The sequence below is a fragment of the Hippocampus bargibanti genome, linkage group LG10, assembly GCF_051943395.1.
Source record: "Hippocampus bargibanti isolate YZ-2025 linkage group LG10, ASM5194339v1, whole genome shotgun sequence".
In the NCBI taxonomy this organism is placed as follows: domain Eukaryota; kingdom Metazoa; phylum Chordata; class Actinopteri; order Syngnathiformes; family Syngnathidae; genus Hippocampus; species Hippocampus bargibanti.
Genome location: NC_142743.1, coordinates 9,931,301 through 9,954,406, shown reverse-complemented (window position 1 = coordinate 9,954,406; position 23,106 = coordinate 9,931,301). Strand labels below are relative to the sequence as shown.

Sequence of the window (23,106 nt, the reverse complement as noted above, 5' to 3'; positions counted from 1 at the left end):
TGGCTTTTGGGTGCAACACAAGGTTTTCAGACCAAACAATACAGCAAAATACATTGACGTGATGGAAGGACTGCTACAATGTGTCTTTTTTTTTCAGTCAGGGGGCGTTCCTTTAGTGATGACACGTACGGACTCGTCACCAACTCAAAAACAAGACTTCCTGAATATTCAGCGTGAGTCTTAAAACGTAAAATATAGCTATATGCGGTGGAATCTTTTTAAAATACGCTCAGTAGAAGTCATTTGAAGCCAGTTTACAAATTATGGACACAACTTGTCGGTTGTCCTTTAAACCTATTTGTACAAAAGTGTTCTCACCCCCTTGCAGATGGCGACGGCTTCTTTGGACATTGATTTCGGGTATGAGACATGATGTTCCATGATGGACTGGAACAACTCATCTTCATCTTCTCCATCAAAAGGCGGCTGAACATCAAAGCATCAACACATGGGAAGTATACTCGTCACCACGACGTGTTGTTTTTTTTTTTTTTTTTTTCAAAAACGAACAACAGCAGATACGATACCGACCTGCCCCGCTAACATTTCATACAGCAGCACTCCAAAGGCCCACCAGTCCACAGACTTCCCATAAGGCTGGTAGGCTATGATCTGGACAGATAGACACAAATGTAAGTTTTGTTTACTTTAACTCATTCTCTGCCATTCCCAAATTTATTCGGCAATTGAAAAGTGTGACGTGGAGCGCCATTCCAGAATTTGTTCGGGTTTTGGTTTTTCTTGCGGGGGGTGCAGATAAAGCGTTGGTCAGATCTCTGGCAATGTTTTTCCCTTCCACGAGAGGGCAGCATTTGTCTTTTGTCCATGTTACAGCTTCAGCTGTTATTAATGTGCTATATAAATCAATATGTATTGATTTATATACCCCCATTTCAAGCTCAGATAACTCGAGACCCATATAATTTAGGAATTAACTCTTTTTTTCTGATGAAACAGGAGAGTCTACGGTTTGTTGTGCTGTATTGAATGTTTATGTACTCTTAAAACCTAATATTCTGTGCGTCCTGCAATTTGAGTGAAAATGACAAAAACCCTGGCACTGGATTGGACACATTTTTGCACATCTTCTGCCAGTTAATGAGTTAAAAAACAGACCTCAGGGGCAATGTAGTCCGGTGTTCCGCAAAACGTCTTGGTGGTGACCCCGTCAGACATGTTCTCTTTGCACATGCCGAAATCGGCAATCTTGATGTGGCCTTCGGAGTCGAGCATCACGTTGTCCAGCTTCAGATCCCTACGGATACACTTGTAGGTGATAAGTACATACTACGGTTCGAAGAAGACTGAACGCCGTTCTCGGGTTGACAAAAAAAAAAAACTCACCGGTACACGATCCCTTTGGAGTGCAGGAAGAAGAGACCTGTGGCGATCTCCGCTGCATAGAATCTGGAAAATGGAGTGTTGGGGTAATTCGCTATACAAACATCTTTAAACATCTCTTTGTAATCTTTGTTTCCTGATACGTCATATCCTTCCTTCCTTTACATGATGTCGCATCTACATTACGTCACATCCTATCGCGTCACACACTGTGCGCCGTATAAATGCTCTCCCATTGCGTTCGTCTCCCTCTCCTCTCCATGCCTCCTCCTTGGCTGACACCGCAATGTCTCCGCTCTCTTCAAGATTAAACCAACTTTCTGTTCAACACCTGGCTTCCTGATGATTTAACCATCCTGCCGACAACGCCCGTAGAAGCAATGAACCAGGGACGAACGATCAAAATAAACCCATTAGGAGACAGTTTGTTCCCCGATGCTTTTGAATTGATATAATGGCGTTGAGTGTACATCAAATTAGGAGCTTGGAGTTTTTGTTTTTACCATGTCATACTGGTCAGTTCAGGACTTGGTGTTTTTTTTGCATGTGGTTACGTTTCCAATTGCCAAATACACTTAGTGTAGGGGAAAATAAATAAACAAATAAATAAATGATAAACACAAATAAATAGACATAAATAAATAGATGAATAAATAAATAAATAAATAAGCAAAAATAAATAATGGATAAACACAAATAAATAGACATATAAATAAATAGATGAATAAAGAAATAAATAAAAAAACAAGAAATAAACACATAAATCATAAATGAATAAATACATACTTAAACAAATAAGCAAATAAATAAATCTTCTTTTCCTTTTGGCTTTTCCCTTCAAGGGGTCGCCACAGCAAATCAGTGTCCTCCATCTTCAGAGGTTTGATCCGCATGTTTGTTTTGGCCAAGCTTTTACGTCGGCTGCCCTTCCTGACACAACCCTCTCTATTTATCCGGGCTTGGGACTGGCACAAGAAGACACTGGCTTACGTCACCTTGTGGCTACAGAACAAGCAACTCTATGAACTCAATAAAGATGAGTTCAGTAAAAGGCTCCCAAAACAATAAATAAATACTGAATAAACACATACAACAAAAACAAATAAATAAATAAAACAAGAAATAAATAAACAAACATAAATCATAAATAAATACAAAGATACATAAACAAATAAGCAAATAAATAAATACAAAAATAAACACTGAATAAACATGTAAATAAATATACATAAATAGACAAATGAAAATAAATACAAAAACAATATGTAAACAAATAAATAAACACATGAATCATAAATAAATGAAAAATGCATGACACAATCCTGACAGAATCTCAATGTTCCATTTCAACAGTTCAATAAGATTTGTTGGCAGCAATTTTTCCCATTCTGTGTTATGCGAACATCCATTGGGTAAGTTACTTACACTGCATGAGGCTCCTTAAACTTCCCAACCTGTTGGATCTGATACATGAGGTCCCCTCCGTTAATATACTCCATTACAAAATACAGTCGGTCCTGTAAGATTAAAAAAAAAAAAAAAGATGATAAGCGCCCGTCATCCAAAAATAGTGACCTTATTTCTGACATTCTGGCCTACCATTGTCTGGAAACAGGAATGCAGTTGTGTCAGAAATGGTGGCTTTCCAGAAAGAGCCAGGACCCGCTTCTCAACCATGGTGCACTCCACATCATCATCCTGGATCACTACGTCTTTCTTCAAGATTTTGACAGCATACAACTCCTCGGTACCTTTCCTTTCAGCCAGCATCACCTATCGCGAACATATGTGTTCAAAGTTTAGTTTCCCTTCAGCTTTCCGGTTCTTTTTCTTGGAAGTATGCAGTGTTACCTTGCCAAAGCTGCCCTTTCCTAGAACCATAATGAAGTTGAAGTCCGAGAGCTTGATACGGTCCTGGTTGCCGTTGCTGTCATACTTGCTGACGAACGACGAGGATGAGGAATCTGACGGCTTTCCCGGACCAACTTTTGCCCTCTGCAAAGAAAGAAAATTGAATGGAAGAGCTTTTAGGATCTTTTCTGAACCACATTCGCAAAACCAGCCAGAAACAGAAACTTCCCCAACTCCAATTTTGATGGGGAAAAATCATTTGAGATTCCAGGTTGCAACGTGATCAACTCACTTCAAACTTTTGCCGAAGCTCCTCATTGCCGTCTTCACCATCAGGCTGGACAGGAACATTAAAATATTCTCCTTCCTCCTGGGACAGAAGCTTGAACCTTGGGCCGAGGTCAGATACTTCTCAATACAACCGGCGTAAACAAGACGATGATGGCAAGATGGCGCATTTTCCCCCATCTTACCATCCATCGATTCCTTGTTTCTGCAGCTCCGAGATTCCGAAGGACAATGAACCCATGAAGTCGTTCCTGCTGGTCAGGTCCCAATCCCAGATCTCCACCGACAGACGGCGGTCCTTGTCGCTTTCCTTCAGGTTGCTGAAGTAGCACAAGACAAACAAACCACGGTGAGGAACAATTTCTAAGACTTTTCAAATTTGACCGGAGGAAAAAAAAAATTGCAAATAAATAAAAATGTGATTCTTCGGTTTTACAGTCTACAGATGATGTCTCACAAAGTGAAGGTCTCGTTCCAAGTTGGGTTGAGGCAGCATTTCATGGTCTTGGTCTTCTGCTTGCTCTCACTCTTTGGGTCGGGGATAAGTTTGAGTTTCACGTAAGGGTCTGACAGGCCGTTGGGATCCATTGGGACTAAGTTCTTGGCCTCTTTGACTGCGGGAAAACAAGAACTAGCTTTACACACAATTGGACAAAAATGCAGTATACAAATATAGATTCAGTGCACAGTACATTTTATGATTATTATTTTATTTTTATATAATTGTGAAGAAATAAAGCACAGCCCAACCGCTCCGGTCTGCCCCTAAATGAGAAGAAAGAAGCATCAATGCAGAGCGCTGATGCATATGTGAAACTGTCGTGGTTTGGAATTGAAGCGGATTTACGTGGGACAGGAGATGTGAGACAATCTCTTTTCGTCAATGGATGCTACAGATTCGTGTTTACTTTTAGCTTGTAGCACACGTGCACATTTCACCGTGACGTCCCTGATCCACTGGTGAAAATGACACTGTCATCCTTTCCTCTTTCCTCTAGAATTGCTGCATACAATAAGGAGGGTGCAGAAAGTGCTTAAAATTGAATGACTGTGTATTTTGTGTTGTGTCACATTATTTATTTACTTTTTTTTACTTCAAGATGTTGCCGCAAGAGTGGCTGCCTTACCATTGTTTTCCTCTTACTTTTCGTCACTTTGTTGCTGTGAAATGCAAATCTATCCACTGCGACACTAACAAAGGCTAATCCAAATATCGTTGGCTGCTTTGGATGACACTTAACAACAGTTTAGCTTGTGCACCATAATCAATGCGCAGCTGACTGAGCGAGAAAGTTGGCGCATGGACAAATGTCCAACAGGACATGTGGGCCAATCGTTGCATTATTGATCTGCTAATGGTCTTTCCAGTTTTGATCTGCACTAAATCACGTCTCTCTCTGTCTGTCTGTCTCTTTCTCTTTTTCTCTCTCTGTCTGACTCATTCTCTCTGTCTTTCTGTCTGTTTTTCTCTGTCTCTCTCTTTCTGTCTGTTTGCCTCTCTCTCTGTGTGTCTCTGTCTCTCTCCATGTCTTTGTCTGTCTCTCTCTTTCTTTTTCTGTCTCTCTTTTTTTAAGTATTTCTGTATGCCGGTCCATCTCTGTTTTCTAAATGTTTCTTTCCATCGTAGGGCAGCACTTACTGGTGACGGTCAGCGTGTCTTCGGCTATCCGAGCCGAGATCTGGATGCGCCCTCTCCTCTCTGTGTGATCCGTCCCGCACAGGCTCGGGACATTGGCCACGCAACGCTTGTGGATGTTCATCATGCAGTCTTCCAGGCAAAACACACACACACACACACACACACACACACACACAGTCATTTTGAGTGTGGGGTGAAGGCTCACTAAAAACCCGTCATGCTCCATACTACTATTTTTCAGACTGATACCAGGACACATATTCAACTTGAGTTGTCTTCGATACTGAGTACTGTTTCAAATCACTATTTCTTTTTTTTATATTAAAAAAAAAAAAAAATTAAACATCCCGTGTGCCGATCCAAATTGACAATTTTCCCACAAAAATGTCAGAAAATTGCCACCAAATTACTATTGTGTTTTCCCCTAAATAGATTTCTAGGAATTATTTGGTATCTGTCAGACATTTACACAGTCACTTCTTTATTATTAGTACGTATTATTATTATACACACACACACACACACAGCCAAATGAGGACGTACATATACTATCTGGCGTTATGTAATTTGGTCCCGAATGGAATTCCATCTGTAATTTTCCAAGTTGTCCACTAGATGTCAGAGTACTCTGACGTAAAAGTTCCCAGCACGTTTGTCCCTCCCTCGACTTGTCATTTGACACACTTTGTCTCTGCTCATTTTCAAATTGGATTTGCAGAACTGATTTTGCTGAAGTTATCAAGAGAGCGACATTAATAGGTGAAAACCCTCAAATAAAGATGTGTTAGTAGCTCTTGATAAAAGTAACACTCCGTCAATAGAGGGCCTTTCTGGTAGCCTGTGGGCGGTAAATTAATTTAGTGCTGTATGTCATGCATATTAGCATATTTGACAATAAAGCTGACTTTGACTAAATTGTGGTTTCAGAAACTTGTGAAATGACAAGAACAGAACCTTTGACCCAACACACACAGAAAATATCAGAGCACAGGCATACTTACGATCACATTTCATGCCCTGGTGTAGCAGGCCGTAGAGGAGTGAGCCACAGTGGTCACAGAAGGTCGGACTGGAGTACGTGTGCACCTTAAATTTGTGTTTACTACGAGGATCCTGCTGAGACACATTACAGAAGTGGCGTGGAATGAAACGTCATGGCTGAAATGAGGACCTCGAACTGACAGATGCATGACACTGTTACCTGCACATTTGGAGCCATTGGCTCATTAAGTTGAAACCGCCAGGCAGAATCCCCCAACCCCACCGAACCCTTTTTTTTAACAGCACATCAAATTGCAATTTCAACAAGTTGACAGGAAATGTCCACCCGTTGCGTTTGTTCGAGTTCAAACCAAGGGCCAGTGCTGACATGGCAAATTGCGTTCGTCATATTTCACTCCCATCTCACTCAGCACTTTCATATAAACGTTTCATTTGAATGGAACCTGAGGCCGTAACAGTTGATATTTAATTTGAATCATGACATAGATGCATCACCTGTAGAACAAAAAGAAGTAATTGGTGTTGTACACATTTGCTATGAGCGACCCATCGCTACCTTGATTTGACATTGGTTAAGAGGAAAAACTCCTCTGTTATACAAGATCAAAACTGGTTTTCTTGCTAGAATGACAGAAAGTGGACAAATCATTTTTGGAAAGGGTCACAAGTACGCTTAAGAAAGAGAATTTAGTGTTTTCATCAAATAATTACAGTTTCAAAACTATCACCCAAGATAACACCTTTTTGTTGTTGTCCATTTTTAATAAAGCAAGCAAACCTGGTGCATTAGCATTTAGCTGTTGTGCTGTGCACAGTAAATGAGTGGCCAATACAAGTGAAATTAGCCCCAAATGTGATTGCTTTTTAAAAACTTGATCAAATAATGGATTTTATTTCATATTTATTGTCAAACTCCTTTACATCGCTTTTAAAAAATAAATTTTCCCCAAAATGTTTTTTCCCCTCTGTACTGCATGTTCTTACCGTAATTTTAGTAAACTACTGTTTATTTCTTTACTCTGATTTCCAATGTGATTTTGTTTGTAAATGCTTTAACTCATTCACTGCCATTCCTGAATTTATTTGGGAATTGAAAAGTTTAACGTGGAGTGCCAGTCTCAAATTTGTTTTGGTTTGTCCGATAAAGCGCTGGTCAGACCCCTGGTAAGGGAAAAACCTTTCCAGAGGGTTGATTCGCAACCCCCTACAAGAAAAAACAAAACAAAACCCGAATAAATTTGGGAATGGCGATCCACGTCATGCTTTTCAATTCCCGAATAAACTCGGGAATGGCAGTGAATGACTTACATGCGGGTTCAAGTTAAATATGACTCAATGCAACTGCGTCGTCGTAGGACGAGTGGTCGACTCCACTCATCTGTGAACAAAACTATTGCTTAATTGCCTCATCAAATGCAGCCGTTAGGGCACAACCATCCATCCATTTCCATCCATCCTACATTTTCCGAATTGCTCATCCCAGTTAAAAAAATAATTCACACTCACTGCACTTGGCAGGGTGCAGTAAGTCGTTGAAATGCGTCACTCTGATGACGCCGCTCATTGAGCTCTCGGGCCAGATTACTCCCCACTGTGATTTGTAAGTCTTTGTATGCTTAGTTTGAACCGGTGGTGGGTCGTCAGGGCCTTCAAGGCCTTCTCTGCTGGCCTAAAATATCGGAATCACAGAACAATGGGAATTATATTTTGTCCAGGAATTTTGATTAAATTATTCCAAATTGTCTTTCAGCTTCCTTTCATTGCTTTTCCCTTGTTGTGCTGCTTCCAGATGTGTATTTTTGTATTTAAGCATTTTACCAATCACATTTCAGCGATCTTTTGTTACCAGGGTCAGAGATCTACCTGGACGCTTTCACAATCAGTACTGCAGGCCCTTGAGCGTAATAATCAATGTTGATGAAACTGTTGCAAGTCACATAAATGGCTAGTCACTCACCAATCATAGTATCACTAGCCGCTAGTGACGAGCATACTGGTCAGAGTTAACACACTTTATCTGTAGCAAGCTGCATAAGCAAATATATTGTTGTCCCCATTTAATCATGGTTTTGTCAACACACAATGGCTGAAGGAAGAGAAGAAATGGATTTGGTTGCAGATATACTGTTAAAGCCATTTTCAAGACGGAGTTTTCAAGAATAGATGGATATTATTTAAGTTGTACAGCTCCGATTATGTCAGAAAATAGCAAATACTGCAATTGTATGAGATTATCATGAATCCAATCGTTGTTCGTAAAAATTAGAACAGTTTAATGACAGTATTTCTTAAGTTTCTTCAAGTCACAAGCTATTTCGACTGTAAAATGACCTTGAGTTTTGAAAGGCGTCTATGAATTAAATGTATTATTATCATTATTTCCTGGCCGACGGCACTCTTTACTGGACGTGTAGTAATATCACACCACACACGCAGCTGATTGATTCAGACATAGCACTACTGAAGGCCTAGGACTGATGCGCACGGCCCGCCACTGGTTTTAACTTGTCGGCTCTTTTAGCTTGTCCAGACTATCAGCCGCATAAGAAAAACGTTTCCACCTCTGACTATGTGTCACTTTTCCACTTGTTTTAAATATCCACTTCTGGGTTAAAGTTTTGTGGTGCCGGCAGCTCAGTGCAATTGTTTTGTTTTCTCGTATTGATCAAGCGGACTAGTAGCGTAACCCCCCCCCCCCCCCCCCCCTCATAGGGTCAAATGAGGTGCATTTGACCAACTTACGTCTGAGGCGGGTCCCTTGTCGGCTCCCGGACAGGAAAAGGTGACAAATTCATGACAGCGTTTGTGGACCACAAAACAGCACACTGCAAAATAAAGAGTAGAGAACCCAAAATGTTACTCACAATCTAATATCAAGCGAAAACAAAAAGACAAATCGATATGTCAATTACGCGCCATTAGTCATTTCACAAAAGACCACTGGTTTTTCGGCGGCGGTTCCAGCTTGCCATTCCCATCGAGTGCTATATTTAGTCACACTTTTATTCAATCACAGCATGGAGCAACAGGTTGAAATCACGTCAGCCAAACACAAACGGGAAACGTCATCCATGTCAAACAAGCCATCCAACTTGTTGATTTGGTTTGAGTGAACACATCCAGGCAGATGCTCCAATTTTTTTTCGTAGCATCTGCCAAGCAAAATGTTCGGAAAGCTTCAAATGAGCCTCCAGAAAATGGTAAAAGATATATTCAGTTTATTATCGCAACCTCAAAGGCCAACCCTCCTACCCCCATTCCCCCTTTTCAAATAGGACGTGCGCCACATTGTAGTTACGGTTTCTTCTCGGGGGGCCGTTATGAATTTGGGGAAGCCATTAGAAAGTTTCATCCCCTCACATACAGTGATACATTGGCTTACAAACTTAATTGGTTCCCAGAAAGTGTGTGTAAGACGAAAAGTGTGTATTCCAAACATTAATTTCCCATAGGAAACAATTAAAATGAGAATAATCCGTTCCCAGGTCACCATAAAACATATTTTTAAACTAAATAAGCCTTACAACTACACACCATATACATTATTTTGTGTATAATAAATGTGCTATGGTCTTCTTCTTTTCCTTTCGGCTTTTCCCTTCAAGGGTCGCCACAGCGAATCAATGTCCTCCATCTATCCCGGTTTTGTGCATCCTCTTCTCTCACACCAGCTACCTTCATGTACTCTGTGACCACATCCATAAACCCTCTCTTCGGTCTTCCTCTCGGTCTCCTGCCTGGCAGTTCAAGATTCAGCATCCTTCTCCCGATAGTCGTTCTCTCTCCTCTGGACATGTCCAAACCATCTCAGTCTGGCCTCTCTAACTTTCTCTCCAAAGCCTCTAATATGAGTTGTCCCTCTAATGTAACTCATTCCTGATCCTATCCAACCTGGTCACTCCCAAAGAAAACCTCAACATCTTCAGCTCTGCTACCTCCAGCTCTGCTTCCTGTCTTTTTTTTCAGTGGCACTGTCTCCAGTCCAAACATAATGGCTGGTATCACCACTGTTTTATACACTTTTCCTTTATTCCTAGCTGAAACCCTTAGCTGAATAAATGTGCTATGGTATTGTAATTAAATAAATAAACTGTACTGTGTAATAATGTCATTTTATTTGCCGTTGTGATGGTCGTTGATGGCTTGATGAAATGGATATCTTTTTGCATAAAGTGTCTACAGGAGCTCTGGGTTGTACATGTTAGAAGTTGTGATATTGCAACAGTTGCAGGCAGACACACTAAAAAACATACTTAATAGCTGGTTCCCTTGCCGGTATGTTCTCTTCAAATTATACAGATAGCTTGTGCGGGTTATTTGTGGAGCCTGATTGATGGGATATTTTAACCTTGCAGTCTACACTCTGCCTTTGAACTATCAATAAAGTTGAAACCTTTCCACTTTTGCTTTGTTTGTTTTATTGTTTCAAGCTCTGTCGTCTCCCTTTCGCGCGTTTGTGTGTTTCTGTTTCTGTAACCCCCCTCTGCCCACCGATCACTGCTGCGTGTGTCCTGCTGTGTGTGTCTCCTCCCTCCTCTACCACGGATCTTGACCAATCACGTGCGGCTTTAACCGGGGCCGGGGAATAGAGAAAAAAAGCCAGCTGCCATTTCAGGAGCTCCAAGAACCAGCTCGTTCGCGAACGACACGTCACCCGTGGCAGCGCTTCGTGTGTTCACAGAAAAATAATGTGTATGCCAAGATTATATTCTCGCAAATTTAACGTTCGTAAGGCGAAAAGTTTGTTAGCTGAAGCGTTCGTAAGCTGAGTTATCATTGTATTACCTATAGAGCGCACAACAAATTGAATAAGTAGTTTTCACATCTAAAGTAAAAAATAATGACTGATTGTGGTTTACATGGGACAATTTCAAATTTTGATTCGGACATTAGCAAGCATCATGGCACTTGACAGCGCTTGATTTGCTTTTGTGGGCCGAATTAAATGGTATGGCCGACCATATTTGCCCCCGGGGCCTTATCTTTTACACCGCTTTAAATGAATCAATAAAACCCTCATTCCAATCATAAATTGTTCATTTCAAATGCCGATCTCAAAGCAAACCCCTCAATGATGTGGGGCAGATTCCTTACCGAAAGCAATCATCTGCTGTGACGATACATATTTGTATCAAGTTGACTTTCAAGAAACAGCGACCAAAATGTGCAGTCAGAAAACGTTGCGACCGCCACAACGACGTCAGACGGAGCGTGACATTATCCTTGGGTTTAATCTTAATTATTCACACAGTCGTTACCTTTTCATGAGGGAAGCTGGCAGCACTTTCCAAAGGGACTTACGACCACCGCAGTGCTATTTTCTGCGTGAGACTTTATTCAGACAATCATATCGGCCAGAGAACCGACTTGTGCACATTAGGGTTGCTACCTTGGAGTCTATTCCAGGTGATTAATAAACAGAGAACACTAAATGCCGTTTGTTCCGGCCACTCGCCGCCATTAAGTCAATTGCATAATAACCATTTCGCGCTGCTATAAATGGGAAGCACTAGACAAATTAAACACACATACACAATCACAGGCCTCGTCTGTGTCGTGGTCGCAAGCCAAAAAAAAAGGATTTTAAAGAAAAACATCTCAATTTCTGTGCTGTGTAAAGACCATATTATAAAACTCTACTGCACAATTTGTAATTTAAATGAATCAATAAAACCCTCATTCCAATCATAAATTGTTCATTTCAAATGCCGATCTCAAAGCAAACCCCTCAATTTGTAGCGAACCTATCTAAGGCCCGTATATATATCTATATATATATATATATATATATATATATATATATATATATATATATATATATATATATATATATATATATATAAAACCTCTAAAGATGGAGGACATTTATTTGCTGTGGCGACCCCTTGAAGGGAAAGCCGTAAGGAAGAGAATAAATATATTTACATATATAGATATATACAGTAAAGTCTCGTTATATCGATATTCAAGGGAGTCCGAAAAAATATCGATATAACCGGGACTATCGATATATCCGACCCTGTTTGCATGTAATTTTCTCCGTGCGTGCATAGAAATAGTATCGATATAACCGGGACTATCGATATAACGAGACTTTACTGTATATCTATATATATATCTATATATATCTATATATATATATATATAGAGAGAGAGAGAGAGAGAGAGTGTGTGTGTGTGTGTGTGTGTGTGTGTGTGTGTGTGTGTGTGTGTGTGTGTGTGTGTGTGTGTGTGTGTGTGTGTGTGTGTGTGTGTGTGTGTGTGTGTGTGTGTGTGTGTGTGTGTGTGTGTGCAGTGGCGGTCCGTGCATTCCACACCTAGGCCTTCAGTGAAGTCCTGCTTAGTCCGACTTGAACAAGTATCCCATAATTTGACACAATGGCTGGAGATATCATTTACAAAAGCACACACACGCAGTACTGGGCGTGGCATCATCTTAATCGTCTACAACACAGGCTATTTTCCGGAGCAATTACACATCAATAAATCTGCATCAGCAATTAGAACTTGTCACTATACGTGATACTGCAAACACTTAAAAAATAAAAGGAAATTTAAAATCATTTGTCCACAAAGTTTGATTAAGTCCACCAATAATATGCAATCTTTAACAAGATTTTACGCTAAATTACAAAATGTAAGTTTAATAACAACACGACGTTCACAAAACGAACTATTTGTTGAAAATAAAAGTAAACAAATCTTGTTCATTTGTTCTTGAGAATAGGCCTACATGCGACAGCGAGTTGTCCTCTCCTTCAGCCATTGTGGGTTAAAAAAGCGAGTAGATATACTTGGTTATCTGCTAAAGTTTCCGTGTCTGATCTGTTGTAGCTTGGTTGATTTACATAGCGCTGCCTCCGCTGAGGGTTGAGGTAAAGTGAGTATCCAATCACAGGACGCGTACATGTCATGTTCAACGCGAGGCCCTCTAGCTGGCCTTACTGTGCCAACTCGTGATCTGATTGGCTATCGCAACTACATATCAACTACATGTGCCCGTTCATGTACAGCGCACAGTCGCCCTCACTGTTGATTCTGAAGGCGTCGGTCAGATTTCATACAGCCTGGCGACACAAGCTAGCTGAATTCTGATTGGATTAAAAACTCTGACCTAAAACTACAACACTGAAAGGAGCATAACCAAATGGATATAATATAACATCAAGAAAACAGTATGTAGAATAATTCTATATATATTTAGAAAAAATACTTTTTTAATGAAATTGACTTTTATTATAATTATGATAATGATGTCTGATTATGTTAGGCCAGTAGAGAAGGGGTTGCTGGCTCTGACGGCCCACCACTGTGTATATGTATATATGTATATTTCATATCGTATTTGTTAAACTTCACAATAACCAAAAATTGACAACAACACTGCTTTATGTAGTGCAAAAAAAAAAAAAAAAAACAGCAGGAAAAAAATTCTTAATTTTGGGGAGGTGTTTTGATTGTCATAAGAATTATGATTGTTTGTACCAAAAAAAACCTGGCTGATAATAAACCAAAGTGGATTTTGGCATTACCCATCAGTCATGAACACGTGCTCTCCAAGCTGATCTGCCAAAAATCTCATTTTTGTTGACAGCGTAGCTCTTGGCGCGATCCACCATGATTATTATTATTTATTATATCGCAGCTGTCCTTTCAAGCCAAATAAAGGCTACCCTCTCTCTAAGAGTGTCAGACATTTGCTTTTTGGAGATGTATTTCCATGTTTTGTTTTAATGCAACTTCTAAATTGAACTACTACAGGCTGTAGTGTTTGTTAAACAGTGTGAAGATTGAGTTGTGTCCATCTGCGGCGTTGTACCAAGCAAACATGCAGCGACTGAATGAAAAAGGGAAGCGCGACAGGAGGGTGAGAGAATGGAGTGGAGGAGTTGGAAGTTACTGCAAGGCAAACAATGTGCGTATGTGTGTGAACAGGAAGAGAGATGGCAGCACAGCTGGCTTTTGAGGCTGTCCGAGGGGGCGGAGGATTCATTTGCGTGTGTGCAGCCTGTCAGAAAAGCAGAAAAGGAACGCCAAACGGCGCAGCTTCAGCTCGCACCCGAGCCCTTTGCTCGTAAATCTTCCTCGTTACACACATTTACAGTCACACACGCACAGGCATCCAACAGAAAGACAGGCCGAGTGACCCGCCGCGGAGGCCTTTGCTCTGTTGCCTGGCAACTAATCCCAGCCTGACAGTCGAGCCCACCGGCGCCTCCCCTTTTAGAATGACTGGCAGCCTTCGCAGCAAATCAAAGCATTTTTGAGGGGAAAAACTGCAGACATCTGCCACGAGGAAGCCGTAGGGCTGACACTTCACAGTCCTCAACCCACCCAGACACGGAAAGCTCTTCACATGAGATCCAGGAAGCCTGTGCGAATAGTTAACTAATGAGCTTTCAATCAAAATGTTCACCAGTTAGTCAGTAAAGTCCCGCAAGGCAGCGTTTCAACACCCCTATGCTATTTTTTTGCTTGTGGCCTCTAGTGCTGTCAAAGCAACAAACGAAGGGAATTTTGAAACTTGGACCAGAGACGAACGTCACAGCTAGCTTAGCGCTAGCTAAACCATGGGCGGATTTACTCAATATAGTTACACGTTGACTCAATACAGTTACATATCAAATATGTTTTTTTAATACTTGCACTATGTACAGTTCTTTATGAAATAGTTTTGCACAGATACATTATACATTTCAGTCCTCTGACATTTCTATTATGCTTAGAATACTTTGTTTTTTTATCTTTTCACCCCCCACCCACCTCCTTTCAAATTGCTTCTGTGGACTGCAAATTTCTCCATTGTGGGACTATTAAAGGCTTTCTGATTCTGATTTAAAACTTGGCCCATCTAGCTAGCTAGATAAGCTAGCTATATAAACTGGATGGATGGATGGATGGATGGATATTCTGTGGGACCTGGAATTTGAGTGAAAGTGATAAGAAAAACCCTGGCACTGGAGTGGACACGTTTTTGCACATCGTCTGGCAGTGAATGAGTTAATAACAAGCAAAATAGTGAACTGGGACTTGGGGTTGAGAATCCAAACTCGTTTCATATCCACCCGTTTCATTCCATATCCGTGTGTCACATGGGACTTAAGTAAGTCACGAGATGCGTGTCTTCCAGTAGCAGTCTGTCATTGTTCCAGGGTCGAATAGCTACAGGGGCATTGCCAAGCTGCAAAAAAAAAAAAAAGTCAAGGGTATAGCCGCAGTTCGTTCGATGAGGTTGCGACCTCTGTGACGCCCCACTAAAGTGAGATGACAGAATGCCGGCTAACGTGAATTGAGTCTGACAAGCCGTTTCGGCTCTTCAAGAAACACAAACGCAAAACGACTTCAAATCGTCAGAGTAGAAACAATGAAAAGACGTGTGTGAGCATGCGAACTAGCTAACAAGGCTCTAAAACTAGTTTGTTTTCAAAAGCCAAACTCTACGATGCTATGCGCACTTCACACTCAATGACTTGGACCAGCCCAGTCAACACTACAGTCAATGAGTAGGATTAAGCCAGCCCCCCCCCCTTTTATCCCCTCCAATCAATAACAATTTAGCATGGGAAGTGTCAAATCTGATACAGTTGTGAACAATTTACGGGATTTCTGACATTTCTGACAATTCATTCACTGCCATTCATTAATTTATTTGGGAATTGAAAATATGACAGAGCGCCATTCCTGAACTTATTCGGGTTTTGTTTATTCTTGTCTGGGTGCCGATAAAGCGCTGGCTATGGCCGCTGGCAATATTTTTCCCTTCCACAAGGGAGCGTCATTTCCCTTTTTTCCATGTTAGCATTTTGTTCTAGCTTCAACTTTTGTTAAAGCGCTTTATAAACCAATATGTATGTATTGCACTGTATTTTGGACAGCCGCCCTCATTTCAAGCTCATATAACTCCAGACCCATATAATTTAGGAATTAACTCTTTTCTTCTGATGTAAGAATATAGTCTCAGGTTTCTAACACTGAATTGAATGTTTATGTAGTCCTAGAATTCAATATTTTGTGAGTCCTGAAATTGGTGTGACAATGACAAAAACCCTGGCACAGGAGTGGACACATTTTTACATGTCAGGTAGTGAATGAGTTAATATGAAGAACAATAATTATGGATGAGACCGAGGACTAAAAATGATTTGTGTGGAATGTCCGTCGGGGACGCGGGAAACTGATTAATTCTTCAATGCGTCTTTCTGGCTGTAGAAAACTTCTCCTTGGTGGAGGTAATGAAGGAGACGCATTTGGACTGACATGAATTATTGTGGATAAACATATCAATGAAGTCATTTCGTGGAGGAAGAAATATGCTTTATGAGGTATACTGTTCTCAAGGATGACATTTTGGACAGCGACAATTCTATCAAGTAGCCTCGGCTTCAAGGTTGGGCTTTCGTCAGAGGCGTCGTTAGCCGCGAAACCTTTTTATGCGGCGGACATTTCGTCCGACCGCCCCAGCTCTCTGATCCCAAACATAGAACAGGATCTGGATTTGTCATGTCAAGCAGATTAAAGACATACCATGTGACCTCTACTTACAAATGTTTCTTCATGTGAAAATTTCGGAATGTCTCATTGGGAAAATATCGCCTCTTGTTACAAACAGAAGTCTGACCTGATAGTTGCAGCTCTAAGTTTCCTGAACGCAACATACTTAGAGCTGCTCTACCATTGGCTATTCCTAAGCATCATCCTAGCATCCCATTGGGTAAGAGGGACCTCAACTGTATCTATGTGTGGAGATAGATAAATAGTTGTGTCGATGCAGTGTTCCCGTCATTCACCCCCGCCGGGACATTGGATGCTTGGTTAGTTTTTACGTAAATGTGTATCACCTAGAAAGAGTGTTTACCAGTCGGAAGATCGCTCACTATGCTAATCTTTTCCATGGCCATTTTCAAATGATCGTCAAAATGCGACAAAAGGAATATTGAGTTTTAGGACTACATACTGTAAACATTCAATGCAGCGTAATAAACCTTAGACCAGGGGTCTCTAAAGTCGGTCCTCGAGGGCCGCTATCCTGCCCGTTTTCCAGCTCTACGAGGAACAACACACCTGATTCAAATGATCAGCTCATCAGCCAGCTCTGAAGCAACATCAAACTGGTCCTGATGATTTGAATCAGGTGCGTTGCCCCTGGGAGAGCTGCAAAACATGCAGAACAGCGACCCTCGAACTGACTTTGGAGACCCCTGCCTTAGGCTCTCTTCTTTCATCAGAAAAAAAAGTAATTAATTCCTAAATATATGGGTCTAGAGTTATCTGAGCCTGACATGAGTGTGGTTGTCCAAAATATAATGCAATACATACATATTGGTTGATATAGCGCTTTAACAAGAGCTGAACCTGGACCAAAGCGCTAACGTGGAAAAAAGCGAAATGGTGCTACCTTACGGAGAGGAAAAAATATCGCCAGAGGCCATGGCCAGCGCTTTATCGGCACACAAACACGAAAAAAAAAACATACTAGAACAAATTCGGGAATGGCGCTCATCAAATTTTCAATTCACGAATAAATTTGAGAATGGCAGTGAATGAGTTAACTTTATGCACAACTTTCATTTATTGTGCAATGATTTAATAGAATCATATATTTGTTGCTTGAGGAATCATTTTTGTCCAATGTAAAAGAGCTTGGAACGAATTAGGACATTTATATGAAAAACGTGACTCAACTCAAACATTTCTACGGAAGAAATTTCTTCCATAACCAATAAATTCCGTAAGCAGAGTTACCACTAGACTGCCAAATCAAGCCCACTTGGAACATTTTTCAGCTTCTGATCCAAGTCTCCCATGGCCCGAAACTCGGTTCTCCTGAACGATAATCCCGCGGTGCAGGGTTAACAATCATATGGTGGCGCTCAAGTGGCATCGAAAAAAAAAAAAAAAAACGTCACACATGCCCGCTTTTATGAGTTATCTCGGTAAGGCACACGCTAATAAAATAATAAATGCAACAAAAAAACTGAAAGGGACTTTGAAACCATTTGAGGACATGTGGCTTGAAATAACAACAAACATAGCCAACATCTGACTTTTGCTTAGATGGCCTTTATTTTGCTGCAGTGCTCAGTTGACCCGAATCTCAACTTCCTTCTCCTTTATCTCCGTTTGTTTGTTTTCTGCTTAAAGGACAACCGACACCTCCGGACAAGTTGTGTCCATAATTTGTAAAATCACTTGAAATGACTTCTACTGAGTGTATTTTATAAATATTCCACGGCATATTGCTATATTTTACATTCGAAGACTCGCGCTGAATATTCAGGAAGTCTTGTTTTCGAGTTGATGATGATTCCTGAAATGACATCATGTCAGGAACGCCACTGACCAAGAATTTCATTTTGGGTAATTTATTTGGTCTGAAAACTTTGTGTTGATCCGTGTTGATGGCGAAATTAGAAGGAAAACAAAAATAACGCAATGGTGAATCGTGTGTTGCACCAAGACTACTATTTGATACTAGTTCAGAATCAGAATCAGAATCATCTTTATTGCCAAGTATGTAGAACACACAAGGAATTTGTTTCCGGTAGAACACGCTGCACTAGTATCGTTGTCAAAAAAACTGCTAAGTGGCACTATACAGTTCCATTTTGGCTACTGTTGAAAAAGTTCAAAGAGTTAATGGCTTGGGGGAAGAAGCTGTTTAAATGTCTGCTGGATTTGGTGCGCATGGATCGGTAGCGCCTGCCTGAGGGGAGTAGCTGGAAAAGGTGGTGGGCAGGGTGCGGAGGGTCCAGTAGGATTTTCCGCACCGCACTGTTGCAGCACCTCCTGTGGCAGGCCATGCTTCTTTAGCAGCCTCAGGAAGTACATTCTCTGTTGGGCCTTTTTCAGGATAGAGTTGGTGTTGACCTCCCACTTCATGTCCTGGGAGACTGTGATTCCCAGGAACTTGAAGGTCTCAACGGTTGACACCAGGCAGTTGGATAGTGTGAGGGGTAGCTGTGGTGATGGATGTTTCCTGAAGTCCACCATCATCTCAACTGTCTTGAGCGTGTTCAGCTCCAGGTTGTGACGGCTGCACCAGAGCTCCAGCTGCTCCACTTGTTGTCGGTACGCAGACTCGTCGCCGTCTTTGATGAGACCGATGACCGTGGTGTCGTCTGCGAACTTTATGAATTTGACAGCTGGGTGCGTTGAGTTGCAGTCGTTCGTGTAGAGAGAGAAGAGCAATGGAAAGAGGACGCATCCCTGCGGGGCTCCAGTGCTCGTGGTTCGTGTTGTGGATGATATATTTCCCAGTCTGACCTGTTGTGTCCGTCCTGTCAGGAAGCTGAGGGTCCACTGGCAGATCGTGGGGGACACACCAAGCTGGAGAAGTTTGGGGATGAGGAGTTCTGGGATGATGGTATTGAACGCAGAGCTGTAGTCCACAAACAGGATCCTTGCGTAGGTTCCTGTGTTGTCAAGGTGGTCGAGGATGTGATGCAGTCCAATGTTGACTGCATCCTCCACAGACCTGTTTGCCCGGTAGGCAAACTGAAGAGGATCTAGCAGAGGTCCGGTGATGTTCTTTAGGTGGTTCAGCACGAGGCGTTCAAAGGACTTCATGACCACAGACGTCAGAGCAACAGGTCTATCGTCGTTCAATCCTGAGGGTGCTGGTTTCTTTGGAACTGGGACGATAGTAGACTGTTTGAAGCAGGATGGGACTTCACACTGCTCCAGGGATCTGTTGAAGATTTGTGTGAAGACCGGAGCCAGCTGGTCAGCGCAGACTCTCAGGCAGGAGGGGGGACACAAATTCCGAGCAGAAATATCAGCCCATTTCCAACCGAGCTTGGGCGCCATCTTGTCCATTTTCTGGGATACTAAATTGGAGTACTGACGGCTCGAATTGATACGGAAGGACTTCTTTAATCGATTGCAAACATTTATGCTTTCCTCTTCAGAACTATTTGAATCATATACAGTAAAGTCTCGTTATATCGATATCGGATATATCGATAGTCCCGGTTATATCGATACTATTTCTATGCACGCACGGAGAAAATTACATGCAAACAGGGTCGGATATATCGATAGTCCCGGTTATATCGATATTTTTTCGGACTCCCTTGAATATCGATATAACGAGACTTTACTGTACATGACTGGATGAGTAACAAGAAAGTATATTCTCTGAATCTGAAGCCATTGTTTTGATCCTCGAGCAAGGCAAGACAACCTGGCGTGACGTCACGAACAAGGGGGCGGGACCGTCTGAAACTCGCTATTTCCAGGGTCATTTTGAAGTACTTTTGGGACACTTTAACTCATTTTTATTGGTGTTGTGCATTTGACTAAAAATATCAGCCTGCATGTTTTGGGTATTTTGGATGCTATAAAACGATATTTTTTTTTATGTCAGTTAGGAAACAAAAAAATGGTGTCGGTTGTCCTTTAACAATTTTGAAATACAGAGAAGAAAAATAAAACAGCGCCGGGGTGAGCAGAACCAAGCCGATGAGAATGGAAAAAAAAGTATCATCAGTGGCAAGTCATCACTAAATTCTCCGCAATGAAGCATACGGTGAGACACTTCCGCAGGAGATTAGGCGAACGTGACTTCTTCACCCCAACCCCCATCTTGTCCCTTTAGCAAGCATGGGAATCTATGACCAAACAACGCACGAAGGATGGACTGAAGGGAGGTATCTTCCTTTACCTGCAGAACAGGTATGGAAACGCACGAAGAATGCCCAGGAGACACCTTCGTCAAACAGGCCTCCACACAGGTAAGAACACGTTGACACAGCATGTCTGACATTCCTTCCCGCGCTGGCGCAACTCCCATCACAATGGCGCCATACACGCTTTCTCCTCGAATCTCTCCGCCAACTGCGGCTGGTTGCTCAATGAAGCTGTGCCATTTTTTAATTTTTTTATACGCTCGCTCTTTCTAATTGAAACCAATAGATGAGCTCGACCCAAAAAAAACAAGACCTTTTTGATTAACGCTTGTCGGAGGAGGTATTGATCGACGTCATCGATATTTACTATTGCGGTTGTCGTCTCGTGGATGATCCCTTTCAGCCACATCTATTACGCAACTATGTTTCTCAGTTTGAAACTGCTTTGAAAAAAAAGCATCTTTAAATCAATTGGATTTGACCGAATGATCGACATAAAACCAATTACAAAACGTGCATTTAACTCATTCACGTGCAAAAATGTGTCCACTCCAGTGCCAGGGTTTTTGTCATTGTCACTCTAATTCCAGGACCCACAGAATATTGAGGTTTAAGACTACACAATCTTCTTTCACCAGGAAAAAAAAGTTAATTCCTAAGGTATATCTTTCTGGTTATCTGAGCTTGAAATGGGGGCAGATGTACAAAATACAATACATAGATGTTGATTTATATAGCGCTTTAGCAACAGCTGAAGCTGTAACAAAGCACTAACATAGAAAACAGGGAAATGCTGCCCCCTCTTGGGAGGGAAAAAAACATTGCCAGAGGCTTGGCCAGCGCTTTATCAGCATCGTAAGAAAAAAACGAACACATTCGGAAATGGTGCTCTACGTCATATTTCCAATTCCCGAATAAATTCGGGAATGGCAGTGAATGAGTTAAGTGGACCTTGAGATTCTATCAATTACGACTTTTTACTTCCCTCCTACAATCACTTGCGACAGACAAACCTGTCAATAGTCTGTAACAACTGGGGCTGATCTATTGTTTGACTATCGGACTAACATAAAAGCCGATCAATATTTACATCACAAGCAACCTTACGAGCTGCCGGGGGTTGGGGGGGGGGTTAATTGCTAGTGATCTGCTGGCGGGCAGGAAACTCAATCATCGTCCGTAAGGCACACAACAAGGGGTGATCATGCACTAATAACTTCACAATCGCACAATGAATTTCTTCAACGTATCAACAGCTTGAATAAAAATCGTTGCCACACAGAATTTCACACACACACGCCGTTAGTAATGCAACTTGCTCCTCTTGTCAATCACTCAAACTACCTGCCACTTTGCACAATAGAAGTAAACAGATGGATAAACAAACGAACAAATAAATAAATGGGTGAATAAATTGATAAATACCCAGGCAGATAAATAAATAAACACATAAATAAATACACAGGGAGATAGACAAATAAATAAATGAGTAAATAAATAAAATGGTTAATAAATACACAGAGATAAATAAATAAAGGGTAAATAAATAAGTAAATAAATGGATAAATAAATAAATACACAAGCTGATCCATAAATAAATTTGTTAATAAATAAATAAATGAATAAATCGAAATTGGAGGACATGAAATGACTTCGCATAATATAACAAAGTGGTGGCACACGTACAACATACACAACAGAATGGCCTCATGAGGGGAATCGCCAGGGTGTCGACATGCTAACGTTGGATGCACGCGTTCGCGTGGACAAGAGGAAGCGATACAGCAAGCATGACAACATTTGCACGGACGATTCCAACAATGTCGTAAAACTCAACACACACCCGCAGGCGCTCATTGTCTACCATCCACCCGCTCTTACCAAAAACCGTAAAAGAAGGCGGGGAAACTTCCGAGTCTCGCTTTTGATGACATTTTACTGCTCATTCATCCCTGTAGGTAAACACCCGCCAACACCGGCACAGTCACGGTGGTCACGGTGATACAAAGCAGACCTTGAGGCCCACTTAAGACAACAAACCCAGAAAGGCACAGCCATCTCGCAAGTGTTTGTGAATGAAGCGTCTTCTCACCTTGACACTGAAATCCTTGCTTGCCGAAGCCCCTGCGGACACAAGAGCAATACGAAAAAAGGTCATTCCTGGAAAGATTGTACTGAAGGATGAAAAAAACAACACTCGGATGTCCTGAATGAATTGAACAATTTGAAGTGAGAATGGTGGGTTAATGCGGTTGTGAAATATTTAATGTAGTCCACTTTTTCAACCTCATTTGACATATGTCATTTATTTAAAACCAGGACAATATTCAATTTTAATTGTAATTAAATTTAATATTT

At 41.4% G+C, this 23,106-nt stretch overlaps 1 protein-coding gene and 1 long non-coding RNA gene across 5 annotated transcripts in view; one reads left to right on the top strand and one right to left on the bottom strand.

The window, feature by feature from the left end:
• The window catches only part of prkcba (protein kinase C, beta a), a 31,518-nt gene that overhangs the window by 5,845 nt on the left and 2,567 nt on the right, over positions 1–23,106 (bottom strand). For 2 of the 4 annotated variants that reach the window (XM_089005354.1, XM_089005353.1), the window contains exons 2-15: positions 22,841–22,872; positions 8,864–8,946; positions 6,121–6,235; positions 5,120–5,248; positions 3,938–4,094; positions 3,666–3,800; positions 3,485–3,581; positions 3,193–3,336; positions 2,941–3,114; positions 2,767–2,858; positions 1,345–1,407; positions 1,117–1,255; positions 532–612; positions 319–426 (exon numbers count right to left, since the gene is read on the bottom strand). In XM_089005354.1, the coding sequence (XP_088861480.1) occupies positions 319–426; positions 532–612; positions 1,117–1,255; positions 1,345–1,407; positions 2,767–2,858; positions 2,941–3,114; positions 3,193–3,336; positions 3,485–3,581; positions 3,666–3,800; positions 3,938–4,094; positions 5,120–5,248; positions 6,121–6,235; positions 8,864–8,946; positions 22,841–22,872 (1,549 nt within the window). The remainder of the gene's footprint in view (positions 1–318; positions 427–531; positions 613–1,116; positions 1,256–1,344; positions 1,408–2,766; positions 2,859–2,940; positions 3,115–3,192; positions 3,337–3,484; positions 3,582–3,665; positions 3,801–3,937; positions 4,095–5,119; positions 5,249–6,120; positions 6,236–8,863; positions 8,947–22,840; positions 22,873–23,106) is intronic. The other 2 variants (XM_089005356.1, XM_089005355.1) reach the window with 1 other exon arrangement.
• On the top strand, positions 3,455–22,846 carry LOC148892347 (uncharacterized). The gene is made up of 6 exons (XR_016116126.1): positions 3,455–3,592; positions 3,692–3,829; positions 5,108–5,255; positions 20,539–20,648; positions 20,718–20,853; positions 22,707–22,846. It is a non-coding gene; the product is annotated as an uncharacterized LOC148892347 (long non-coding RNA).